A 24,175-nucleotide genomic window follows, 5' to 3' on the forward strand; every position below is an offset into this window, starting at 1 on the left:
TATTTTGTTTAATGTTAAGTAGTTTGATCTGTTGCATTACATCTGGAACACGTATTTCACATTGACCTTTAAAATAAGAAACAGGGCCTACGCTGCTTCTTAAAATATTTTGAGGGGGTCTGGTCTGGTCCATAAAAAATTGGGAGCTTTTGTCAAGATATAATTCTATAATTCCAATTTGGGTTTAGGATTATTGGACTCAAAAGGTGGTGAGTGGTAGGTGTTATTGTCTTTTGTTTTGTTGAATTTGGTTGGTTTAAACAGGGAGTGCTTTGTGTACTAATAGCTCTATCAGTCACTAAGAGTTTCTGGGGCGGAAGAAGTGACTTTGGGAGTCTTACAAAGAGTGAGCAAGGCAAAGCTGTTGGAATTGGCAGACAAGCTGGAGTTGGGTTGCCTTTGACTTTGAGAAAAGGAAAAGCAAATACAGCAATAGCTCAGCATTTAAATTTGCAAGAAATGTCATCAGGATCTTTGGAAATAGCTGCAATTCAATTGCAGATGAAACAACATGAACATGAAAAGGAACTGAAACAGTTTGAATTATGATTAAAAGTAGAGGAAAGAGAAAAGGAAAGAATAACCTTGGCAGAACAAACGAAAAGGAAAGCTTGGACTTTGCAGAAAAAAGAGAGAAAGAGAAGAAAAACAGGAAGAGAAACATTTAACCTCCAGAAGTTGGCAATTAGAGAGGAAAGTTGACTTAAAAGGGCGGAGGTGAAGGCAGAAGGTAGGCTTAGTGAGGAGGATCATGATGATGAGTAAATGCATCATAGCCAAAGGCCTGGTGGGTATCTGTTTAAATATGCCAAAGTATTGTCTAAATTTGAGGAGAAGGATGTAGAAACCTTTTTCATTTCATTTGAGGAAGTGACTAAACAAATGTGGCCAGTGACTACGTGGCTTTTGTTGATCCAAACAAAATTGGGAGGTAGAGGAGATATCTGGAGAATATGAGCAGGGGGAAATATCATCTTAAGTGCATTTGAGCTAGTGCTAGAAGCCTACAGACAGTGTTTCAGGAACCTAAGAAGGGTACCTGGTCAAACATCCATTGAGTTTGAAAGGATCAAACAAAGTAATTTTGATAGGTGGATAAGGGCATTAAAATAGATTAAATATATGACGCTATTAGAGAAACAATTATTTTGGAGGAGTTCAAAAATTCACTTCCTGAAATAGTGAGAATGCATGTGGAAGAGCAGAGAGTTAAAACGACAAGATTACTAGCTGAAATGGCTGATGATTATGAGTTGGTTCATAAATCCAAAGTTGGCTTCTAACATCAATTTCAATCTGTGAGGGATAGAAATTGGGGGAAAAGGAAATCCTCAGATGGTAAGGGAACGGTAAGTATCATTGAAGATAATAAAGATAGTTTACCACAGGATAAAAAGGAGTAAAAAGGCTCAGGTGGTTTCACTGCAATAAAATAGACCACATGATATTGCAGTGTTGGTAGTTTAGAAAAGCACTAGGAAGATGGATGTAAGAAAACAGGATAACCCAGTGAATTAAGGTTTACTTGCATAGGCCAGGAGCAGCAGGTAAAGAAATTACAATTTTAAGAGATATGGGAACATGTCGCTATTTAGAGTCGTAGAGTCATAGAGATGTACAGCATGGAAACAGACCCTTCAGTCCAACCCGTTCAAAACAACCAGACATTCCAACCCAATCTAGTCCCACCTGCCAGCACCCGGCCCATATCCCTCCAAACCCTTCCTATTTATATACCCATCCAAATGCCTTTTAAATGTTGCAATTGTACCAGAGATGAGGAGATAGTAATTCAGAAAGACTATTGCCAGAAAAAGTGCTAATATGTGGAATTCATGGAAAGACAAGGACTTCTCAATTATATAAAGTGAGTTTGGAGTGTCTGGTGAAAAGTGGAGAAGTGATGGTGGAAATACTGGAGGAACTCAGTTCCAGGAATACGTTTAGCCCTTGGTTATGATATAGCTGGATCACAGCTGCCCATTGTGGTTGAAAGGCCAATAGAAAATCAGGAACTGAGCTAATCCAGGAAGTATATCCTGGGATAGTTCCTGACTGTGTGATAACAAGGTCACCAAAGCCACAGGTTGAAACAAGAGAAAACAATCATTTGTTTGATCAAATGGTTGAGAAAAATCAAGAACGTGTGGAGAACAAAGTGGACATTTCAGAAATTAACTGAGTTACAACCGAAAGATGAAAACTGAAGCAATTGTATCAAAAAGCGTACATAGAAGAAGAATCTGAGTGTATTTCAGAATGTTACTATCTTAAAAACGATGTCTTGATGAGGAAATAGAGACCATCACATTGTATTACCAGTGAGTTACATAAAGGAAGTGTTGCAGGTAGCACATGAATTACCATAGAGTCATAGAATCATACAGCATGGAAACAGACGCTTCGGTCCAGCCAGTCCATGCTGACCATAATCTCAAACTAAACTAGTCCCACCTACCTGTGCTTGGCCCATATCCCTCCAAACATTTCTTATTCATGCACTTATCTAAATGTTTAAACATTGTAACTGTACTCGTGTCCAGCACTTCCTCTGGAAGTTCATTCCACACATGAACCACTCTCTATGTAAAAAAATGTCCCCATGTCTTGTTAAAATCTTTCCCGTGTCACCATGAAAATTTGCCTCCTAGCTTTGAAATCAACTGCTGTAGGGAAAATGCACCCATCATTCGTGTGTAGGCTAGACCAGGTGAAGATGACACATTAGTGGGTTTGTACACAGTCGACAAGTGACCATGTTGTCATTAGGCCAGCTTTCAATTCCAGAATTTCATTGAATTCAAATTTTCAGTGTCTGCCCTGGTGGGATCCAAACTCATGTCTCCAAAAAAAAAGGCATGGGGCTCTGGATTTCTAGACAAGATTACCACAACATCACCACATCCCAGCATTCCTGGAACAGTAATCACATTGCCTCCTTCACATAAGACAGTAAACTCCTCTGATACAAGGCTGGTCTCATGGAATCATGCAGCACAGAATGAGGTCAGTCAGCCCACTGTGCCCTGTAAAAGTGCTTCCCAATCAGTCCACCTGCTCATAATCCTGCAAGCTATTCTATTTCTCCAATTCCCTTTTGAAAATTACTGCTCAAATACCATTTCAAGCAGTGCACTCCAGTAGGAGGTCATTTAAAGGTAAGAAAAACTCAAGCCAAAATACAAAAACATTTTTACTGGCCTGAACTGCATAAGGATGTAGCTAAATTTTGTCAGAAATATCACACGTGTCAGGGATACACTAAATGAATCAACCAAATTCAGTCCATCTGAATTAGTTTTTGGGCATGAGATGAGCAGACCACTAAAATTAATTGAGGAGAAATTGATGAACCAGAGTTCAGAGACCACATATTTTAAGGAATGGTTAAATAGAAAATGGGAGTTAGATAGATCACATTTAAAAGTAGCATAGCATATGATGAAACAGGAAACAGACCAGAAATCAAGAGTTTGCAATTTTGCTAATGGAGATAATGTGTTAGTGTTACTTCCAGTGATAGATGAACCTTTAAAATCAAGGTTTAGTGGACCTTATCAAATTGAAAAAAGATTGAGTGAGATGAATTATTTGGTAAGAATTCCAAGTTGAAAGAAATCTCAAAAGGTATTTTGTTAGGGAAGAAAAGCAAAGAGAAAATGTGTTACTGGTTACAACACAGAATAAAGAACCAAGTTCTGAGAATTCTGCATTGGACATTCTTCAAACTAAACTGGACAATGACGGAGTTCAGAAAAATTAGGATAAATTATTGAGTTACCTTCCAGAGGAAAATTGAAATGACTTGGAAGAGTTATTACCATCAAATGACATATGTGGGAATAAGCTTGGAAATACTAATTTAGTTATGCATGATGTAGATCCAGGAAATGCTATTCCAATTAAGCAAGATCCTTATAGACTTAACCCTCTAAGGTTGGCACAAGTTCAGAAAGAATTTGAACGCATGCTCAAAGACAGCATAATTAAAGTGAGTTGCAGCGACTAGAGTTCACCCACAGTAATGGTGCCAGAACCAGATATACTCAACTGAACCTGCCTGCACCACACTTCCAGGCAGTGTATTCCAGACCCTAGATACTTGCTATGTGAAAAAGTTCTCACCTCACATTTGTTCCATTTACAAAATGCTTTAAAACTGTGCCCTCTGGTTCCTCATACTTTTACGAGCAGGAACAATTTGTTTATTATCTAGTCTGTCCAATCCTCTTATGACTGAAAAGTTCTATCAAATCTCTTCTTAACCTTCTCCACTCCAAGGAAAACAGTCTCCAATCTGCCCTTATAACTGAAGTGTGTCATGAAACCTTTCCATGTACAGATATCCTTCCTATAATGTGCCACTAAGAACTGTACACAACTATGCTTTAGCTGAGGTTTAATCAGTGACCTATATAAATTTATCTTAACTTCCACTTTCTTGTACGCCATACCCCTATCAGCATAGCTTAGAATACTGTGTGTTTTATAAGGGCTCTCTTTACCTTTAATGACAGGCACATATACATCTAGATCTCTCTGTTTATGCTTTAGAATAGTGCTGTTATTTAACACATTATTTCCCTCTCAGTATGTGCTGTCTGACCTGATCGGTTTCAGCACTTCCTGGCTTCATTTCCTGTTGATCCTGTGTTGGTTTATCACTTTCACCCTTTAAGGACAATTGACTTCCACTGGACCTGCTCTCAGGATCAAGAGTAGCTGGCTGAAGTGAAGATTTTTGATCCTGAACACTCTGAAAAATAAAATCAATCAGTTATCTTCAGTGAGATACTCTATTCTGGACAGGAGTGGAGAAAATAAATAGATAAAGGTTAGCAGCTCACGAATATACTGAAAAATTACATTTAATAAACTGAGAGCTTTCACTGTAGAACCTAATTATTCCCTCATAGCCATTATTTGTATATTGTTACTTTTTCATTATTCCAAGTTTCTTTTGTTCATACACAATGTGGAAATTGGGCCTACTAGTTATTTCCAGGCTTTCTACCCCCACATTTCTTCAGCTAATTTCAGCAACAGATTGCTGAGATGGGACAGTTAGATCATGTTACGGGAGTGGAAGTAGGCAGTTGTGATGAGTTGATCCATGTTGGAAAGCTCTTCTTGCTATCATGTAGCAAACCACAGAGGAGTACTCCAGTTTAGCCCTACACAGTTACCTGACAAGACGGAATTGAAGGCTTGAGAATAAAGTTTACATCAGGTAACAAGGGCTGTAGTTCAGTCTTCCCTATATTCAGATAGAGGAAATCTCCACTTATTCAGGGTTGGATGTTGAATAGTTAATCAATAACAGTGGAACAGGATGTAACTGGAGAAACAAAATAAATCTATGTTTTCCTCATCCATTTCTTTCTCAGCATGCTAACTGCATTTACACTTCTTTGCAAGCAGTTCTGGCTGCTCGTCACTCTGTTCAAAGAAAATATATACAACCTTGACACTGTGCCCATTTGTACTGCTGCAAATTTGAAAGTATTACTCTGAGTTTAATTTCTACGATCACTATTTATCTATTGTCTCAACATCAAGTGTTAGGGGAAAATTAATAGAATTGTCAACTAAATGTCAACATGTCATCCTTCAGTTATTTTGCCACTGAGTTGCACACATTGCAATCACATATACTTGCACCAAGATTTAATTGATTTACGAAAACTGAAATTTATTTTGATGGTGCAATTGAGAGCACAAAAATTCTGTTTAATGCTTCTTTTCTCCTTCTATAAATTCTCCACTTTAAGGGATAAGAAAGAAACCTGTGTCCCAGTTGCTATATTTTGGTACCTGGCATATGAGGATGGTGGCGAAGGAAACACTTCTAAGCTTTTCCTGATCTCCTTGAGAAGATTCCTGACCTTTCCCTTGTCCCTAACTGGACCACATAATTTTGAGCTGAACATATGAGTAAGGATGCTAAAACCTGCAGGCTGTGCTATATGTCAATGCTACATCATAATGTGCTGGTGATGCTACCCAATTCCTTTGTGAACACATCAAAATCATATGTTTTAAATGTTCATGTGTCTAAATAGTGTACTGAAATCAAAGTTTCCATATATGATTTAAAGTTAGAACTACAGAGGCATGTGTTCTTTTCCTCTGTCCAGAAGTCAGTTTGATTCAGAAACTTGGTCTTGTATGAGGATGTGGGACAGGAACAAGTAGGGATACTGCAACTTAGGGTAGCGAAAGCAGATGGGGAAGTGGGGGAGGAGAGTGTGAGGGGAGATGGGGAGGGGGGTTGGAGTGCATGGTCAGAATCCTGATGAGGTAATGGTAATAACTATCTGGGGAGTGAATTCAGTGCTGTGATGTGCGGCGATTGGTAATTCCTGGGCATAGTAATCTGGGGTACAATACATGGACCTAAAGGGGTAAGCAATCTTCATTGAGGTGAAGAAGGGCCTTGGTTTATGATACCAGAAGTTCTGATCACAGAGCTTTCTTTAGATCGGTAGAGGGAGTCTGATAGTGCAAAGGGAGGAAGATAAGTACGGTGGGTTGGATGAAGCACTCAGGTCCTCTTAGTTCACAAGAAGCACTGCTTTCCCACAAAGGGGTCCCTTTAACTGCCAGATTTCTTAAACATAGTTGAAGTTAATTACTATATAAGGCTTTCGGCCTCTTTACAACAGTTAAATTGTCAGTCTATCTTCTGGAAACTGGTTTTGCCCACTTCGCTATGCCAACTCCATTAAAAACTATATTATGTTTCAGATTTTTAAAATGTTAACATCCGATCCATCTAAAAACAACTCTTCTTTTTTGAGATTGGATTTACCTTCTGCTGAATTAAGCTCTTTTCTGTATTTTTACTTTGCATTATTTCTTTTTCCCTTTTGTTCTCTATGCTTTCAACAGCAATACTGCGTCGGAAACCAGAAAATTGAGGCCATAGCTTGAAGAGGATATCAAAAACTGCCATCTGTGAAGTGAAATGTAATTAATATTATGATTAAATATTTCTAAGAAACTGACACATTTATAGATTTCAAAAGTTTAAATGATCAAATCAATGAATTGAGAATATGTGCAGCTAGACTTCTCAATAAGCATTATGCCAGCCTTTTAGAATTTTATGAATAAGTGATTTAAAAAAGATAGACATTGGTAGTAGTAAACTTGGATTTATCAAAAGGTCTGCAGCGTAAATTCCTTCCCAAAATGGGGAGTCAGGGGTAAAAGTAGAAAGTAGAAGCCAAAGTTACTCACAATGTACAAATTGGACTCTAAATCAGAAATATGATTTTAAAATTTGCAAGAGATATCAAAAGGTTGACATAGTTAATGCAGAGGAATACATCAGCAACTTTAGGGTGATATTAATAAATTACAGAATATTTATGTCATTCGCAACTGCTCTTTAATATAAATAAATGTGAAATAGTACATTTTGGTAGTAAGAATAAGGAAACAATATACTCCTTGAAAAGCTAGTGTCTAAGTGATGTCAAGGAGCAAAGGTATTTCCAGATACAGTCACACAAATCAGTAAAAAACCAACAAAAGTTGATAAAGACACAAAAAAGCAAACAATGTACTGGAGCACATTTCTAGTGGAAAAGAATTAGAAAGCAGAGAAAGTATGTTAAATTGGCATAAAACCTCGGTTAGATCGTACTTGGAGCATTACGAATGTTTCAGATTTTCTTTTTACAAGAATAATATAAAGGTATTGGAAATGGTGCAAAAATGATTCAATAGGATGATGCCAGAGCTTAAGAGATTAAAACCATCTGCACAGATTGAACAGGTTGGGCTCTTTCCCTAGAAAAGAAAATTCTGAACAGTGTTGTGTTTAAAAAGGGCCATAGGTTATACATGAAAAGGACATGACCATCTAAGCGAAAAGACCAAACTGAGTTCTATAAATATTAGTAAACGCTGTAAGACAAACAAGAGAAAAACTTCTTTATGGGTAGATGTGAAAAACACCGATGGGAGTTGTGTACAGCCTCTTAGCAGTAATTAGGATGTAGAAAAGAAAAGCTAGTAATCATGAGGTCTTCAATATACAGGTGGCATGGGAAAAGAAGGTTGGTAGTTGATCTTAAGAAAAGGAATTTATGGAAAAGGACTGTCTGCAAGATTTTTTGGAGCTTGTGTATATTCCACTACGAAACAGGCAATTCTGGATTTGGTGATGTGTAATGAGGCAGATTTGATTAGGAAGCTTAAGGTGAAGGAACCCCTGGGGACACTGACCATAATATGATAGAATTCACACTGCAGAATTAAAGGGAGAAGGTGGAATCAAATGTAATGGTATTACAATTGAGTAAAGGTAGCTACAAAGACACAAGGGAGGAAGTGGCCAGAGTTGTGCTACCTGACCTGCTGCACTTTTCCAGCAACACATTTTTCAGCTCTGATCTCCAGTATCTGCAGTCCTCACTTTCTCCTGGAAGGGTAGCCTGGCAGGGAAAACTGTGGAGCAGCAATGGCAGGGGTTTCTGAGGGTAATTCAGAAAGCACAGCAGAAATTCATCTGAAGGAAGAAGAAATATGCTGTGGAGAAGGAAAGGCAATCATGGCTGACACAGGAAGTCAGGGACAGAATAAATGAAAATAAAAGCATACAATGTGGTAACGATTAGTGGGAAGTCAGAGGATAAACTAAAAGAGCAATGGGAGATGGGGAAAGAAAGAAGAAATAAGAGGGTAAGTTGCTAGTAATATAAAAAGTAGGTTGCAAGATTATTTCTCAGCTATTGAAACAGAAGGAGTGGACATTGAGCTGTTAGAAAATGATACTGTAGAAATAGTAAAGAGGAACAAAGAAATGGTGAAGGAACTGAATACGCACTTTACATCAGTGTTCACAGTGGAAAATACCAGTAATATACCAGAACTTCAAAAGAGTTGGGGGTGGAAGGGAATGTACTGGCCATTGCTAAGGAGAATATGCTGGGGAACCGGAAAGGTCTTATGATGAATAAATCACTGGACCAGAGTTCCAAAGGAAATGGCTTAGGAGATTGTCGAGGCATTGGTGGTGATCTTCCAGAAATCACTGGAGTCGGGGAGGGTACCAGAGGTCTGAAAATGCTAATACAGCACACTTGTTTAAGAAAGGAGGGAGACAGAAGTTGGGAATTTATATGCCAATTAGCTTGAACTTGGTCTTGGGTAAGATATTAGAGTCCACTATTAAGGATGTGACTGCAGAGGACTTGGAAGTGAGGATAATGCTGAGTCATTAGGGCTTCATCAAGGGGAGGTCATGCCTGACAAATCTGTTAGAATTCTTTGAGGAGGTATTTAACAAGTTAGACAAAGGACAGCCAGTGGATGTGATGGATTTGGCTTTCCAGAAGGCCTTTGACAAGATGCTGCACAGAAGGCTGTGAAATAAGATAAGAACCCACAGTGTTAGGGGCAAGGTACTGGCAAGGATAGAGGATTGGCTGACTGGCAGAAGGCAAAGCGTGGAGTAAGGGTTCTTTTTCAGGATGGGAACTGCTGACTAGTTCTGCAGGGGTCAGTGTTGGAATCACAATAATTCACAGTATACTTTAATGATCCGGATGAAGAAACTGAGGGCATTGTTGCTCAGTTTGCAGATAATATAAAGAAGGTTAGAAGAACACATAGCGTTGAGGAAGGAGAGGGACTGTAGAAGACTTGGACAGGCTAGGAGAGAGGGTAACAACATTGCAGTTGGAATACAATATGGTATAGTGTGAGATTATGTGCTTTTGTAGGACGAATAGATGTATAGACCATTTTCTAAATCAATGCTTTGGAAGTGTGAAGCACAAGGGGAGCTGGGAGTCCTAGTTTAGGATTCTCTTCAGGTTAACATGCAGTTTCAGTTGACAGTTAGGAAAGCAACTGTAATGTTAGCATTCATTTCAAAATGGATAGAATACAAGAGCAGACATGTATTGCTGAGGTTATGTAAGGCTCTGGACAGAATGTATTTGGAATATTGTGAGCAGTTTTGGACCCTGTATCTAAGGAAGAGTGTGCTGGCATTGGAGGGGGCCCAGAGGAGATTTACAAGAAGGATCCAGGGGTTGACGTTTTGTCATATGAGGAGCAGACTCTGGATCAGTACTTGATGGAGTTTAGATGGATGAGGAGGGATGTCATTGAACCAGGAATCTGACAGCACTGGATACAGCAGATGTGGAGAAGATGTTTCCACCAGTAAGAGGGACTAAGATCCAAGGGAACAAATTCAGAGTGAAGGGACCTCCATTTAGAACTGAGATTAGGAGAACTTCTTCAGCCAGTGCTGCATAAGTTTGTGGAGGTGAAGTAACTGAGTGTATTTAAGACAGAGATAGATCGATTCTTGATTAGTGAGGGGGTCAAGGGCTACTGGGAGGAGGAAAGATAATAGGATTGAGAAATATATTAGCTAAGATTGAATTGCTGAGCAGACTCAATAGGCTGAGTGGCCCAATTGTGCTTCTAAATCTTATGGTCTTAACACAGAGAGTGGTTATAATGAGGATCTCCTTACCACATGAAATTATTGAAGAGTTGACATTGATGTATGTAAGGGGTAGTTGGATAAATATTCAAATGAGAAAGAGTGAAAATAAGAGGCACGGCGGCTCAATGGTTAGCATTGCTGCCTCACACAGTGCCAGGGACCTGGATTCAATTCCATCCTTGGGCGACTGTCTACATGGAGTTTGCACATTCTGTCGGTGTCTGTGTGGGTTTCCACCAGGTTCTCCAGTTTCCTCCCACAATCCAAAGATGAGCAAGTTAGGTGGATTGGCCATCCTAAATTGTCCATAGTGTCCAGGGGTGTGTAGGTTAGGTACATTAGCAATGGGCAATGCATGGATAGGGGAGGGGGAAGGATTAGATTACTTACAATGTGGAAACAGGCCCTTCAGCCCAACAAGTCTACACTGCCGAAACGCAACTCACCCAGACCCATTCCCCTACATTTACCCCTTCACCTACCACTATGGGCAATTTAGCGTGGCCAATCCACCCAACCTGCACATTTTCGGATTGTGCGAGGAAACCGGAGCACCCGGAGGAAACCCACACAGACACGGGGAGAATGTGCAAACTCCATACAGAGAGTCGCTTGAGGCGGGAATTGAACCTGGGTCTCTGGCGCGGTGAGGCAGCAGTGCTAATCACTGTGCCACCATGTCATGTGTGGTATGCTCTTCAGACAGTCGGTGTGGACTTGTTGGACCAAATGGCCTATTTCCACACAATGGGGATTCTATGAGAATATGTTGATGGTGTGGGATGAAGTTGAGGATGGGTTCATATGGGTTAAAAGCATTCGCATGAGCTTAAAAAGCTCAAAAACTTATTTTTGTAATGTAAGTACTTTGTAATGTTGTAAAAAATGTCTTTTTCCTTTTGACATACCTACATTGCACAAATAAAATGGTTTCCCATTGGGAACCAAATAGTATTAATATACTATGACATGTAGAAGTTTTGGCTTCAGTGAGCTAGGTGTGAACAAAAGCTACACAACTAAAGACTAAATGGACTATCCTGCATTACAGTTTATGAATGATCATGCACATTGCTCCAAAATGCTGTTTAGCCATTTTTCTGGGCACCTTCACATTCCTTTTTGTACCTGTGCTTCTCTGAAGATATATGGACCCTGCTGATCCTTTTGACTAATAATTCTGTTTGCCTGTTCTTCAGGAATATCAATTTGCACAGCTGGTGGAATATTGGAGTTGATAAAACAGTTGATAATGACCATGATCTTATTCTGAATGGTTTCCACAGTTGCATGGGAATGGCATAAGTCCTGGAGGAAAAATAAACACAGAAAAGGGGTCTGTACTCTCTCTATGTCAGACAGCTGCAGATAATAAAAGCATGCACATGCACACACATGCAAACAAAAATGAATAGGGCTAGATTTTACAAAAGGCTGCAGTCCCCATGCTCCTATTCTTTGGCAAAAAAGTCAAAGTGGGGAGCCTCAACATGATCCTGATGGCTGTCCCATAGCAATTTAACAGTGGGGCAATGTAAATTGCTTTAAGTCCCACCTTGGAGAGTTGCCAACAAATCACATATGGGACATCTCTGCAGTACCTGCAGTACCAGACAGGAATGTCAGTCACTGCTTGGCTACAGGCAGATGCACCAAGCTGAGACGTCCATGGAAGTCTAGAACTAGGGGTCTCAGTGAGGGGGGCAGGTTGGAAGGTAAGTTGAGTGGTCCGTCTCAACTGGCCACTGACATGGATTAAAGGGAGATGACCCAGGAGCCCAACATAATAACACACACAAACACATATACTCCAAAACTAAAGATGCAGGGATTCCTGCCAGTTGCAGGCAATACCTCACCCAGCCATGAGGAATACCTTCCCACCCACCTTAAAACCACCCACACACTATGTGAAATGTAATCCATGTACACAATTATCTCAGCACACTAGTTTTTTCAGCAATATTCTTTGTTCAAGTAATTTTGTGTGGGTTAAACATCTGACTCGTTTGGAAGTAGTTTTGAATTGTTACTTAATTCTTTTAAAATCATTCTTCATTTTCTAGTATTTTGTTTACCTTGTATTTTTGAACCTCAAGCCAAAAAAGTACATTATTCTCCATCAGTTGTCCTTTTGTTGATACAAACTTCCGAAATTGAAGTGCCGTTACTGGATTTAACAAAGCTTTACGGAATGCTATGATTTCTTTTGATGAGGCAGTCCATTTGTTATCCATGTGCTGTTGAAAATATAAATGTTCATAATCACTTACATAATCCACAGTTTCACAAACCATTCAAAAAGAACAGCCATTCTGTAAACATTTTGCTGCCGGTATTTTCAAACCTGTGCAGTTTCCGTATAAAGATTCAATGAACTCTTGGAAACCGATTCAATAGCATTTGGAGAGAAGCAACATTGTGGTTTTAAAAAGATGAGATTGTAGCCAATGCAACTGAATTATCTCCATATGATGATTCGAGCTTTGAAAATTTCCAGAATTAAAATTAAACTTTTTGTTATTAATGTTAGAGAGTTATACATAATGTTGTGTCCCTGCCGGTCATCAAGCATCTACCATGTATAATTCCATTTTCAATTAACTTCAGATGACAGATCACTATGTGGAACATAGTGGGGAATATTACCTCCACCTCCAATATTGAATGGGTTTGAATCAGGTGGGATGTTGACATGTAAGAAAATTCAAACTGTATTGCAGTCTGTGTCAAACGTGCCCACTTTGGAATAATAGGGAAACAACCAATCTGCTGCCAGAAATCAGCTTGTTATCCAAGTCATAGAGCCATAGAGATGTACAGCATGGAAACAGATCCTTCAGTCCAACTCATCCATGCCAATCAGATATCCTAAATTAATCTAGATCCATTTGTCAGCACTTGGCCCATATCCCTCTAAATCCTTTCTATTCATGTATCCACCTGGATACCTTTTAATTGTGGTAATTATACCAGTCTCCACCACTTTCTCTGGCAGCTCATTCCATACACCCACCACCCTTTGTGTGAAAAAAGTTGCCCTTAGGGCCCTCTTAAATCTTTCCCCTCTCACCCTTTAGTTCTGGACTCCCCCACCCTAGGGAAAAGACCTTACCTATTTACCCTATGATTTCATAAACCTCTATAAGGTCACCCCTCAGCCTTCAATGCTCTTGATAAAACAGCCCCAGCCTATTCAGCCTCTCCCTATAGCTCAAACCCAACCACAACATCCTACCTATATGAGGGAGACCAGAATTGCACACAATATTCCAAAAGTGACCTAATCAATGTCCTGTACAGCTGCAACATGACGTCCCAATTCCTGTGCTCAAAACTCTGACCAGTAAAGGAAAGCATACCAAACATCATCTTCACTATCCTGTCGATCTGCGACTCCACTTTCAAAGAATTATGAACCTATACTCCAAGGTCTCTTTGTTCAGCAACACTCCCCAGGACCTTACCATTAAGTGTATAAGTCCTGCCTGACTTGCCTATCCGAAATGCAGCACCTCACATTTAGCTAAATTAAATTACATCTGCCAGTCCTAAGCCCATTGGCCCATCTGATCAAAATCCGTTGCAAACTGAGATAACTTCTTCGCTGTCCACTACACCTCCAATTTTGGTGTAATCTGCAAACTTACAAACTATACCTCCTATTTTCAAATCCAAATCATTTATATAAATAACGAAAAGCATTGGACCCAATACCAATCCTTGTGGCATACCACCGGTCACAGACTTCCAGTCTGAAAAGCAACCCTCCACCACCTTCGAGCTAGTTCTGTATCCAAAGGCTAGTTCTCCCTGTATTCCATGTGATCTAATCTCGCTAACTAGTCCACCACACGGAACCTTGTCAAATGCCTTACTGAAGTCCACATAGATCACATCCACCATTCTGCCCTCATCAATTCTCTTCACAAAACTCAATCTCCTTATATTGATTATTAGAATACCATAGAATGAAGCCATTTGGCCTTTAATGTCTGGGCTAACACTTCTAAGGAAATTTTAGTGAGATATGCATGGCTCCAATGTATTTTCATCCTAGAGTTTTTTTTAAGATTAGATTCCCTACAGTGTGGAAACAGGCCTTTCAGCCCAACAAGTCCAAAGCGACCTTCTGACTAATGCACCTAACAACTATGGTCAATTTAGACCTGCACGTATTTGGAATGTGGGAGGAAACCCACACAGACACGGGGAGAATGTGCAAACTCCACACAGACAGTCACCCAAGGCTGGAATTGAACCCAGGACCCTGGCTCTGTGAGGCAGCAAGGCTAACCAGTGAGCTACTGTGCCGATGATGGCTGAGTGGTTTTTCAGGCCTTTGAGGGCTAAAGGGAAGCAAGGACTACTTCATGGAAGAGGTAAGTGCTTATCCAGCACTGCTTGTGATCTTGACAAAGTGAACAGGAATGCTTCCCACCCTATAGCCCCATAGGCAACCCCATTATTCTCCCTAACAATTGAATTTTCACTTTATGAATTAATGCCTTTTTGATGCCTTCAATGGTGCATGATTGCCTTTTGAGTCTCCTAATCTCTCTGGGCTTCTCCATGATGTTCTGTCTCTGAGCTCTCTGACATTTCACCGGGTCACATTAATGTCCCTCAAACTCCAATCCTTCTCAGCACCACCCATCAAATACCTCAGGACCATGATCACTCCCTCCATCCTGTCTTACATTTAGCTGTGGCCATATGATGGGGACTCCATTCCATGCTGCCCTCTCAACACCTCCCCCCACCCCCCCCAATTCCAGTGCGCCCTGCCACCCTCCATTCTACCCTGAATCTCCATCTAACTAACTATGGCTGGTAAATCAATGTCAAAATAGGAAGTCAGGTCCTGCTGTTAAATTCAGCTTAAACTGAGGATACCCTGTCCTTCTAGCAGGTCAGGTAGCATCCATGAAGAGAGAACAAGTTAGTGTTTCGAGTGCAGACGACTGAGAACGCCAAGACGATAGATTGAAACTAGCATATTGCTCAGCAGCAGGGTGTTACATCCCTACGTCCAAGGCAAGATGTAGTTCAATACTTTCAACTTGGCAGGAAAGGTGCAGTACATTCATCTAGATGCTGATATGCATATCACCTTTCATTCCTCTCGTGTATTAGGTGTAGACTAATTCTATGACTCTATAACTCTATAACTCATCTTGCAAGTGCTACCAGCCTTCTTTGTGCACTTCCTCACATTGTGAAGTCTATTCACCAGCAACACTCATCTCAACCTGATGCAATATCATATCATTCCTTCATAGTCACTCTTTACACATAATCAGTTTGGAAAACAGCCATCAATATGGAGTACTCCGTGGTATTTTTCTCTCTTCTTGATATTTTTCCCAGAAACAGGTATATTTATTTGTCATTACTTCACAAACCCCCTCTCAATAGCTTCCATGTTTTCTTGTTTTAATTGGTGAGTTCAAGGAATCCCAGAGAATCCATGGATGCAAAATTAAACTGCTATATTTCTCAAATTGAGCAACTAATGTATTGAAGTTGAAATGCGACCTCTCACAATGAGGTTGCTCACATGTAGTTGAATATATTGGTTAGAGGCAGCAAGCATTCACATTTTTCTCCGATATCAGTCCCTGCCGACACCTAAATTAAAAGTTTTCCATTTGCACCCTCTACCAAAAACTATATAAATTAAAAATTCTTCCATCCTGACCCACATTAATAGAAGTAACAGAGTTAATTTTTAAATTAATATGAAACATGTAGACAGGATGCTGAAGAAGCTGATCTTTTCATGTCTGTCAGTTTTGTATGTTCATGTTTTTTTCATTTCCAGTATCAATCTTTGTTTTCCAAAAGTAAAAGGGATGTACAATGAAACAAAACTATTCAGCTTATTGTATTTTCAATTAGCTATATCTCAGCTATATCACCATTTGTAAATTCAGACACTGACAATTCAGATACAGTAATGATTTGTTTGAATTGCCAACATATAATGTTTGAGGTGCAGGTTCTCACCTTCATTACATCTCGCTTCTTCCTGCTCTTGTGTAACATCTGGTCCTCTACCACCTCTTGCAATTTTATCTGGAGAACAGATGCCAACCAATAAAATTTCAAGATCAAATTACAGATTTCAATATATTTCACTTAGTCGTGCCATATATTTTGAATGTGCAAGATGGCATTGTATTTAGATATTTTCTAACCAACCTGTTTAGAGATGTTATTGCACAGTTGGAGCAGGTGGGACTTAAACCCCTTCCTCTTGGTCCAGAGTAGGGATGCTACCACTGTGCCACAGAGCCCTGGGAATTGGATGTACACTAATGCTTAAAAAGAGAAAACTTGCAAAGGTAATGGTGTATTGTCTAATTAATAAATTAGATAGCCATTCCAAAGCTCTTAAGCACAGTGGACTGAATGGTCTGTAATGCCACATGATTCTATGTTGAACAAAACATACAAAAGATATTTTTAAACTTTGAACTGAAAGGATACTAAAATTATGTTTTATTCAGTTACTTGAGACCTTGCACAAAACTACTCACAATTGCTATAATTACTATTAAACTGGAATTCTTAATCAGATGCAAAATAGGGTATCTGCTTGAGAAGTAGAAATAACACATTGGTTCAGAAAGACATTCTGCTCCTCCCCCTCTAGAAGATCCTCAGTATTCTAGAGAGGATCAACTCTGTTCATGTGATGATGATGAAAGCTCTATTTCCAGCTAACTCAGCAAGCTTCTTTTGTCTGAGCTGTGCTGCTCTGTCGTTACTACCATTGTTAACTCTCTCTTAAGATATTCAAGTTTATACCTCTACTGCACACTGATAGTCTCTCTTGTCTTATGCAAACAGTATAATAATAACACATCAACTCCTCCTCTACCTCCAAAGAGATGGCTACTAAATCCCAGAGGATGCACCAGCAAGGCTTTCTCCTGCACTCTCCACCAATTTAGAAACTTTCTTCCTTATTGAGTATTCTGTCTATATTAGAATCAGGAAAACAATCTGGTGAACACACCACTGACACATCTCTGCAGCTGTTCAAGGAAGAAACTCCTCATGTCATTAGTATTCAGAAGATTGTCAGAGACCAGGCATCTGCTCAAACCCAGGCTGAAGATGATCCCATGGTGTTGGCCACTAATAACTTTATGCAAATACAGTCAGGCAGATGAACAGAAGGCAGGTTTGTCAGAGACATTTGACAAACTGAATCAAAGGTTGGAGGACTCCACCAACATTATCAGTAGTGTTGCCTCCTACATTTACTGCAACAGCGATAACTCTAGCCTTTGCTGTATCCGTTCAGAATGGGTGCAATGATCCTATTTGGAGAATATCAAAATAAGGATGTGATTCAGAGAAAAGATGAGAAGGACAACATATTGTCTCTATACAACCTTTGCATTATTTCACCTTATTCAGCTACAACACAAGCTATTTCACCAAACAATGTTAGGATGTTATAGGTTTGGCAGAACTACACCCTCATTTCCCCTACAGCTCGCCCAAACACCACCACATCAATACACCAAGAAATGGACCATTGACTATAACAGACAATGTTCTTACAAAAGTGTACAGAGATAGCAGCTTCAAGGCACTGTGCAGCAACAAGATCTGTTGAATGTGTTTGTGAATTGGCAAAAGCAGGCAACAATTTTAAATTTGCCTGTGATCACATGACCTTTGCAAAGCTCACAAGGTTTCAATTATTATAAGTAAAAGAACAATCATGATTGCTTGAGGCTAAGGTTTCTAATGTGGGCATGGTTGGTTAATGCATGAGCTGCAGGTGAAGTGTAGTTTGATGGCAGATGACATCACTGCATCTATAGATGTCTGATTATTGCAGTTTCCCCAAGCAGTGCCTCATGTCACCAACATGTCCCCACTCCTTCATACAGATCAAAAAAAAATCTGTCTGCCTTCTGTGAATGTGTTGACAACCATTTTCCTTCTCTAAAGCACAGTTGAGGTTTGGTCAAAGATGGCATGTTATCCAGTTCACACTCGTGTGAGTATGTGACAAGCTCTATCTGATAGTCAGGATAAAATCCCTCATGTTCTGCTTTGTGTTCTGTCCGTGACATCCCCATTATCTTTCAGGCTCCCCATGTTCTCTTTCATTTAAATATTCCCAATTTTTCCCCTTTGTCCATGTCTTACCTCATTGTCATGCATACTGTAGTGGTCCACTGTCTTCCCATTTGAAGCCAGAATGGTGGTGACTAGTAAAATACCCAACTCCTGCAGTACACGGTAGACTCCTGTGCTACATCAGATTCCACTCTTACATTTAGAGGTGTCCCCATCACAACATAATGCAGATCTTCCCCAGATTTGAGTTTCCCACATTGCTCAAAATTCTATCGACTCCTCCTGATAATACCCCTGACTATTACTGGCCAAACCCCCCCGGACTGACCATGTGTCAACTCCAGACTAACTTGTGACAATAGCCCCAGACTGATGTGTCCAACTGATGTACGTGTAGATTTGGACTTCAGTCAGGCGTTCGACAAGGTTCCGCAGGGGAGACTAGTTAACAAGGTTAGATTACATGAAATACAGGGAGAACTAGGTATTTGGATACAAAATTGGCTTGGAGGTAGGAGACAGTGGGTGGTGGTGCAGGGTTGCTTTTCAGACTGGAGGCCTGTAACCAACAACATACTGCAACAATCAGTGCTCTGTCCACTGAGTTTGCAGATGACACCAAACTTGGTAGTCTAGTGGACAGTGAAGAAGGTTATCTCAGTGTACAACAGGACCTTAACAAGATGGGCAAATGGGTCAAGGAGTGGCAGATGGACTTTAATTTAGGTAAATGTGAGGTGCTGCATTTTGAAAAGGCAAATCAGGGCAGGACTTATACACTTAATGGTAAGATCCTGAGGAGTGTTGCTGAACAAAAAGACCTTGAGGTGTAGGTTCATAGCTCCTTGAAACAGAATCATAGGCAGACAGGGTAGTGAACAAGGCATATGGTATGCTTGCTTTTATTGGTCAGTGCATTGAGTATAGGAATTGGGAGGTCTTGTTACGGCTATACAGGACATTGGTTACGCCACTTTTTGAATACTACATTCAATTATGGTCTCCCTGCTAAGGGAAGGATGTTGTGAAACTTGATAGGGTTCAGAAAGGATTTACAAAGGTGTTGCCAGGTATGGAGGGTTTGACCGATAGGAAAAGGCTGAATAGGCTGGGGCTGTTTTCCCTTGAGTGCAGAAGCTGAGGGGTGACTTTATAGAGGTTTGTAAAATCATGAGGGCCTTGGAAAGGGTGACTAGTCAAGGTCTTTTGCCCAGGGTAAAGGAGTCCAAAACTTGAGGGCAAAGATTTAAGGTAAGAGAAGAAAGATTTAAGGTAAGAGAAGAAAGATTTAAATGGGACCTAAGGGATAAATCTTTCATACAGTGGTGCAAATATGGAATGAGCTGCCAGAGGAGGTGAAGGAGGCTGGTACAACTACAACATTTAAAAGGCTGTATGTTTCCGTGCTGTATATCTCTGTGACTCTGATGTATAATCATCAAACTGGTTGGGCCTGACCTGCAGGACTGACCAGGCCCCAATCCCTATGCAGCAATACAGCAGAGTCAATGATCCCCAGTTATTGGAAGGATCACGTGACTGAATGCCCTTGACCAACCCCCGTACTGTAATCAGATAAACCCTTGACTGACTATGCTAGGTGGTGGTATCCTTCACTGACAAACTGAATTCCTGACAAACTATCATTTGTGAAATCCATTCAAAGCTTTAAAACCACAAGATGTTAATCTGTTATTTAAAAAATGCGTCTATTTGAACCCTATATCTGTCTTCATCGATCCCCATTTCACCACCCTGCCACAGCCACCCTCTTTATCGACAAATCCCCTTACACCCACCCCCAGTCCTGAAGAAGGCTTACACTCGAAACGTCGACTTCTGATGCTGCCTGGCTTGTTGTGTTCTTCCAGCTTCCTGCCTGTCTATTTCAAACTGTCAATCTGGTTATGAACTTCAAACCTGCTGCCAAACCTTTTAAAACTCGGGTAGGCATTTATTACAACACCATAACAAGCCTTGGGAAATATATACAATGAACCTGATTGAAACTACATGAAAAAATGGTAATTTTCTGTTCAAACTAAGAGCTTGTTAATCAAATCAGTCCAGCAGACAGTGTTTTAATTAACTCTTCCTGCCAGTTTCAGCCTTTTTAAAATCACATTTAAGATGTGCCGGATTTAAAGAAAAAGCTTCAAATTTAGATATTTAGACAGATTTTACCTACCCTTAAGAATATTTACATGTTATTCATCAATTTGTAACTCCTACGCCATGATCAAGGATCATTTCAAAGATCAGCCAAAGCAGCCAAAATGGGATCTTGTGATGGCCCTGAGTTGGGTTTCCCACCTGTGTGACACCAATGCCACCCCTTCCCTCACTGACAAGTTTAGGCCTGTTGGAAATGGGGGCTGAATCGCTGCATCTGGACCTCATCTGTCATCCACAGAATCTCACTGACTTCATAAAATCTGACCCTTAGTATTGACTTTGAAGTTTGGTAAAACAGTTTGGTCAAATACAGGACTAACCTACCCGTATCTGATTAGTTTCAGCAAACTCTGGTGTGGATAGGAACATTGGCAGCCATTGTCTTTCCATACGTTCTTTTGCATATCTTTGCACCTCCAGTGCAACTTCTGAAGACAAAAGATTGTGGAGCAAATTTTCTTGTCCACCAGCCAATGCCAACACCTAGATAGAAGAATTATATTTATGTTTCTTCATTTTTGCTGAAGTTTACTACTAAACACTTTTCTTCCACAATATTATGCACTTGTACTTCTGTTACAAAGCTTTAGTTGTAAATTTGTGGGTGTGTGACTTTGCACCTATTAACAATAATTGCGTGGACTCAAATTCCCAATATGTGGTCTTGGTACATGAAGCTCAATAAGTTGTATTTATTTTTAAGCAGTTAATTATCTGAAGTTTCAGATTTCCTATTAATTATAAAACATTGCATTTCTCATAAAAAATCAATGAGAATATTTATGCAGGGAGAGGTCAAAACCTTTAGGATCTGACTTTAACTTCCAGGAGTGAGGAAAAGCAGGTGGTAAGCCTGAACCATATATCCCACCAACTTGGTGTTCCATTGAAAGCAATAGCAAGAAAAGTCAGATGGCATGTAGAACATCAAAGTTTGCTAATATTTATTTTCCACCAAAACAAATCCTCGATATTTATCTATAATCCCCTCACAAGCAATACTGAATTGTATGAATTCCTGCCTCTGATGTACAGTTTGCATGCAGAGAGGACTTAGAAAAAAATGTGAGCATACACTCTCCCACCTTTACCATGTGCTTCAATGACTTTACATCCATTGACTTGCGTGAATACGAAGTCCCTGAATTCCCAGTATGTGTTACCCAGTACATCAAGATTGAACATTTATGAAATTACCCATCAGTCTATACTTACTAATTGGATATATATCTTGTGAGGAGACTGAGGAGCATCAGGTAACCAGAACTTAGAGTTTCTGATCATTAAAGTGACAGAGATGTAAAAAACTAAATTCAAGGAAGCAAAATGTTAAGGATTTCAAGTGACGTCCTAAGGAAGTCAGTCATCATGTGTTGGAAGATCAGTACTCTCAGACTTGGGGGATGGCTTTAATAATTCCCCCCCAAAAATCCTGATCTCCTCATATTACAGTTTAATGGATTTGTTTTAAATTTTAAACTAAATTAGGCATAGTCAATTATTAGGGGCCTTTAAGCTTTGTTCCTGAATATTCATCACTCCTGAATATTCATCACTTAAAAACTATTCAATGAGTTAAAGCAATGCTTTTTAATAGTTTTAATATCTCCCATATCACAACTGCTTTTCATATTACTCACTCTTGTATTCTAATTTCCCTGTCGTTTTGTATAATTTTTGCTCTAGAACTAGAATGTCCCATCTCCAGACTAACATCATTTGTTTCTAGAATGATTGCTAAGCAAACAGAGAAGTAGGAGTAGGTCATTCAGACCCTTAATCTGAGCCTACCTTTCCTTTAGAGCATCACTAATCTTTACTTCAACTCTATTTTCCCACCTTTGGTTCTCATCTCTTGACACCATAATTTTTTTTTAAATGCCAATCTTAGATCTGAAAATTTCACCTGACCCAGTATCCATAGCCAGTTGTTGATGTCACTCCTTAAAGGTCTTATTTTCATTTAAAGATCATGCCCACATGTTCGGAATTTCCTCACTCGAAGAAATATATTTTTTCTGTATTAGCCATAATAAATACTGTCAGTATTTTAGTCACCCCCTCAACCTTCTAAACTCAAAGGAATACAATGCGAATTTATGAAATACACCTTAAAATTCAGCAAAAGCTATGGTATAATTCCAGAGAATATTGCTGGACTCTTTCTAAGGCCATTGCTGGCTGCTGGTGTGTGCAGAGAGGAGTCAATTCTTATAACTTCACATGTTACTTTATTAATGTATTAAACAATGTACTTATCTCTCATATATTCTTTTGCAAACTAGAGCTTATATATTTTCCCACAAACTGAATTAAAAACCTATTTATACACCAACTTAAGTCCCCTGACACTCCTTGAGTAGCCTGAGGTTACCTCAGAGTACAACAGGAAATTGATCAGATGGGCCATTGGGCTGAGGAGTGGCAGATGGAGTTTAATTTAGATAAATGTGAGGTGCTGCATTTTGGAAAAGCAAATCAGAGCACAACTTATACACTTAATGGTAAAGTCCTGGGGAGTGTTGCTGAACAAAGAGACTTTGGAGTGCAGGTTCATAGTTCCTTAAAAGTATAGTCGCAGGTCGATAGGATTGTGAAGAAGACATTTGATATGCTTTCCTTTATTGGTCAGAGTATTGAGTACAGGAGTTAGCAGGTCATGTTGCAGCTGTACAGGACATTGGTTAAGCCACTTTTGGAACCTTGTGTGCAATTCTGGTCTCCTTCCTGTCGGAAGGATGTTGTGAAACTTGAAAGGGTTCAAAAAAGATTTACAAGACTATTGCCAGGGTTGGAGGATTTGAGCTATAGGGAGAGGTTGAATAAACTGGGGCAGTTTTCCCTGGAGTGTCAGAGGCTGAGGGGGGTGACCATATAGAGGTTTTAAAAATCATGGCATGGATAGGATAAATAGACAAAGTCTTTTCCCTGAGGTGGGGAAGTCCAGAACTAGAGGGCATAGGTTTAGGGTGAGAGGGGAAAGATATAAAAGAGACCTAAGGGGCAATATTTTCACACAGAGGGTGGTGCATGTATGGAATGAGATGCCAGAGGATGTGGTGGAGGCTGGTACAATTGCAGCATTTAAAAGACATCTGGATGGGTATATGAATAGGAATGGTTTAGAGGGAAATGGGCCAGGTGCTGACAAATGGGACTACATTAGGTTAGGATATCTGATGGCATGGACAAGTTAGACCAAAGGATCTGTTTCTATGTTGTACATCTCTATGACTCTAAGTAGATACCTTTAGTGGGAACATGGGGTGGACCAATTTACCTCCTGAATTGCCTTTATGAAGCAGTCAAAATACCCGATTCTCAGGAAATCCATTATTGCAGAGTAAAAGCTGAAGACCTGCACATGGCAAGAAACTAGGTAGGCAAGCAATCATCTGCAAACCACTTTGATTAGAACAT

General features: G+C 39.8%; 1 protein-coding gene across 1 annotated transcript in view; it reads right to left on the reverse strand.

Annotated features, from left to right (window-relative positions):
- Positions 1–24,175, reverse strand: part of LOC140476797 (regulator of G-protein signaling 22-like) — a 142,940-nt gene that overhangs the window by 10,724 nt on the left and 108,041 nt on the right. The window contains exons 19-24 of the mRNA XM_072569592.1: positions 21,080–21,238; positions 16,484–16,552; positions 12,553–12,714; positions 11,603–11,782; positions 6,812–6,955; positions 4,607–4,756 (exon numbers count right to left, since the gene is read on the reverse strand). Coding sequence (XP_072425693.1) covers positions 4,607–4,756; positions 6,812–6,955; positions 11,603–11,782; positions 12,553–12,714; positions 16,484–16,552; positions 21,080–21,238 — 864 coding nt within the window. The remainder of the gene's footprint in view (positions 1–4,606; positions 4,757–6,811; positions 6,956–11,602; positions 11,783–12,552; positions 12,715–16,483; positions 16,553–21,079; positions 21,239–24,175) is intronic.

The sequence above is a fragment of the Chiloscyllium punctatum genome, chromosome 5, assembly GCF_047496795.1.
Source record: "Chiloscyllium punctatum isolate Juve2018m chromosome 5, sChiPun1.3, whole genome shotgun sequence".
NCBI classification, from domain to species: Eukaryota; Metazoa; Chordata; class Chondrichthyes; order Orectolobiformes; family Hemiscylliidae; genus Chiloscyllium; species Chiloscyllium punctatum.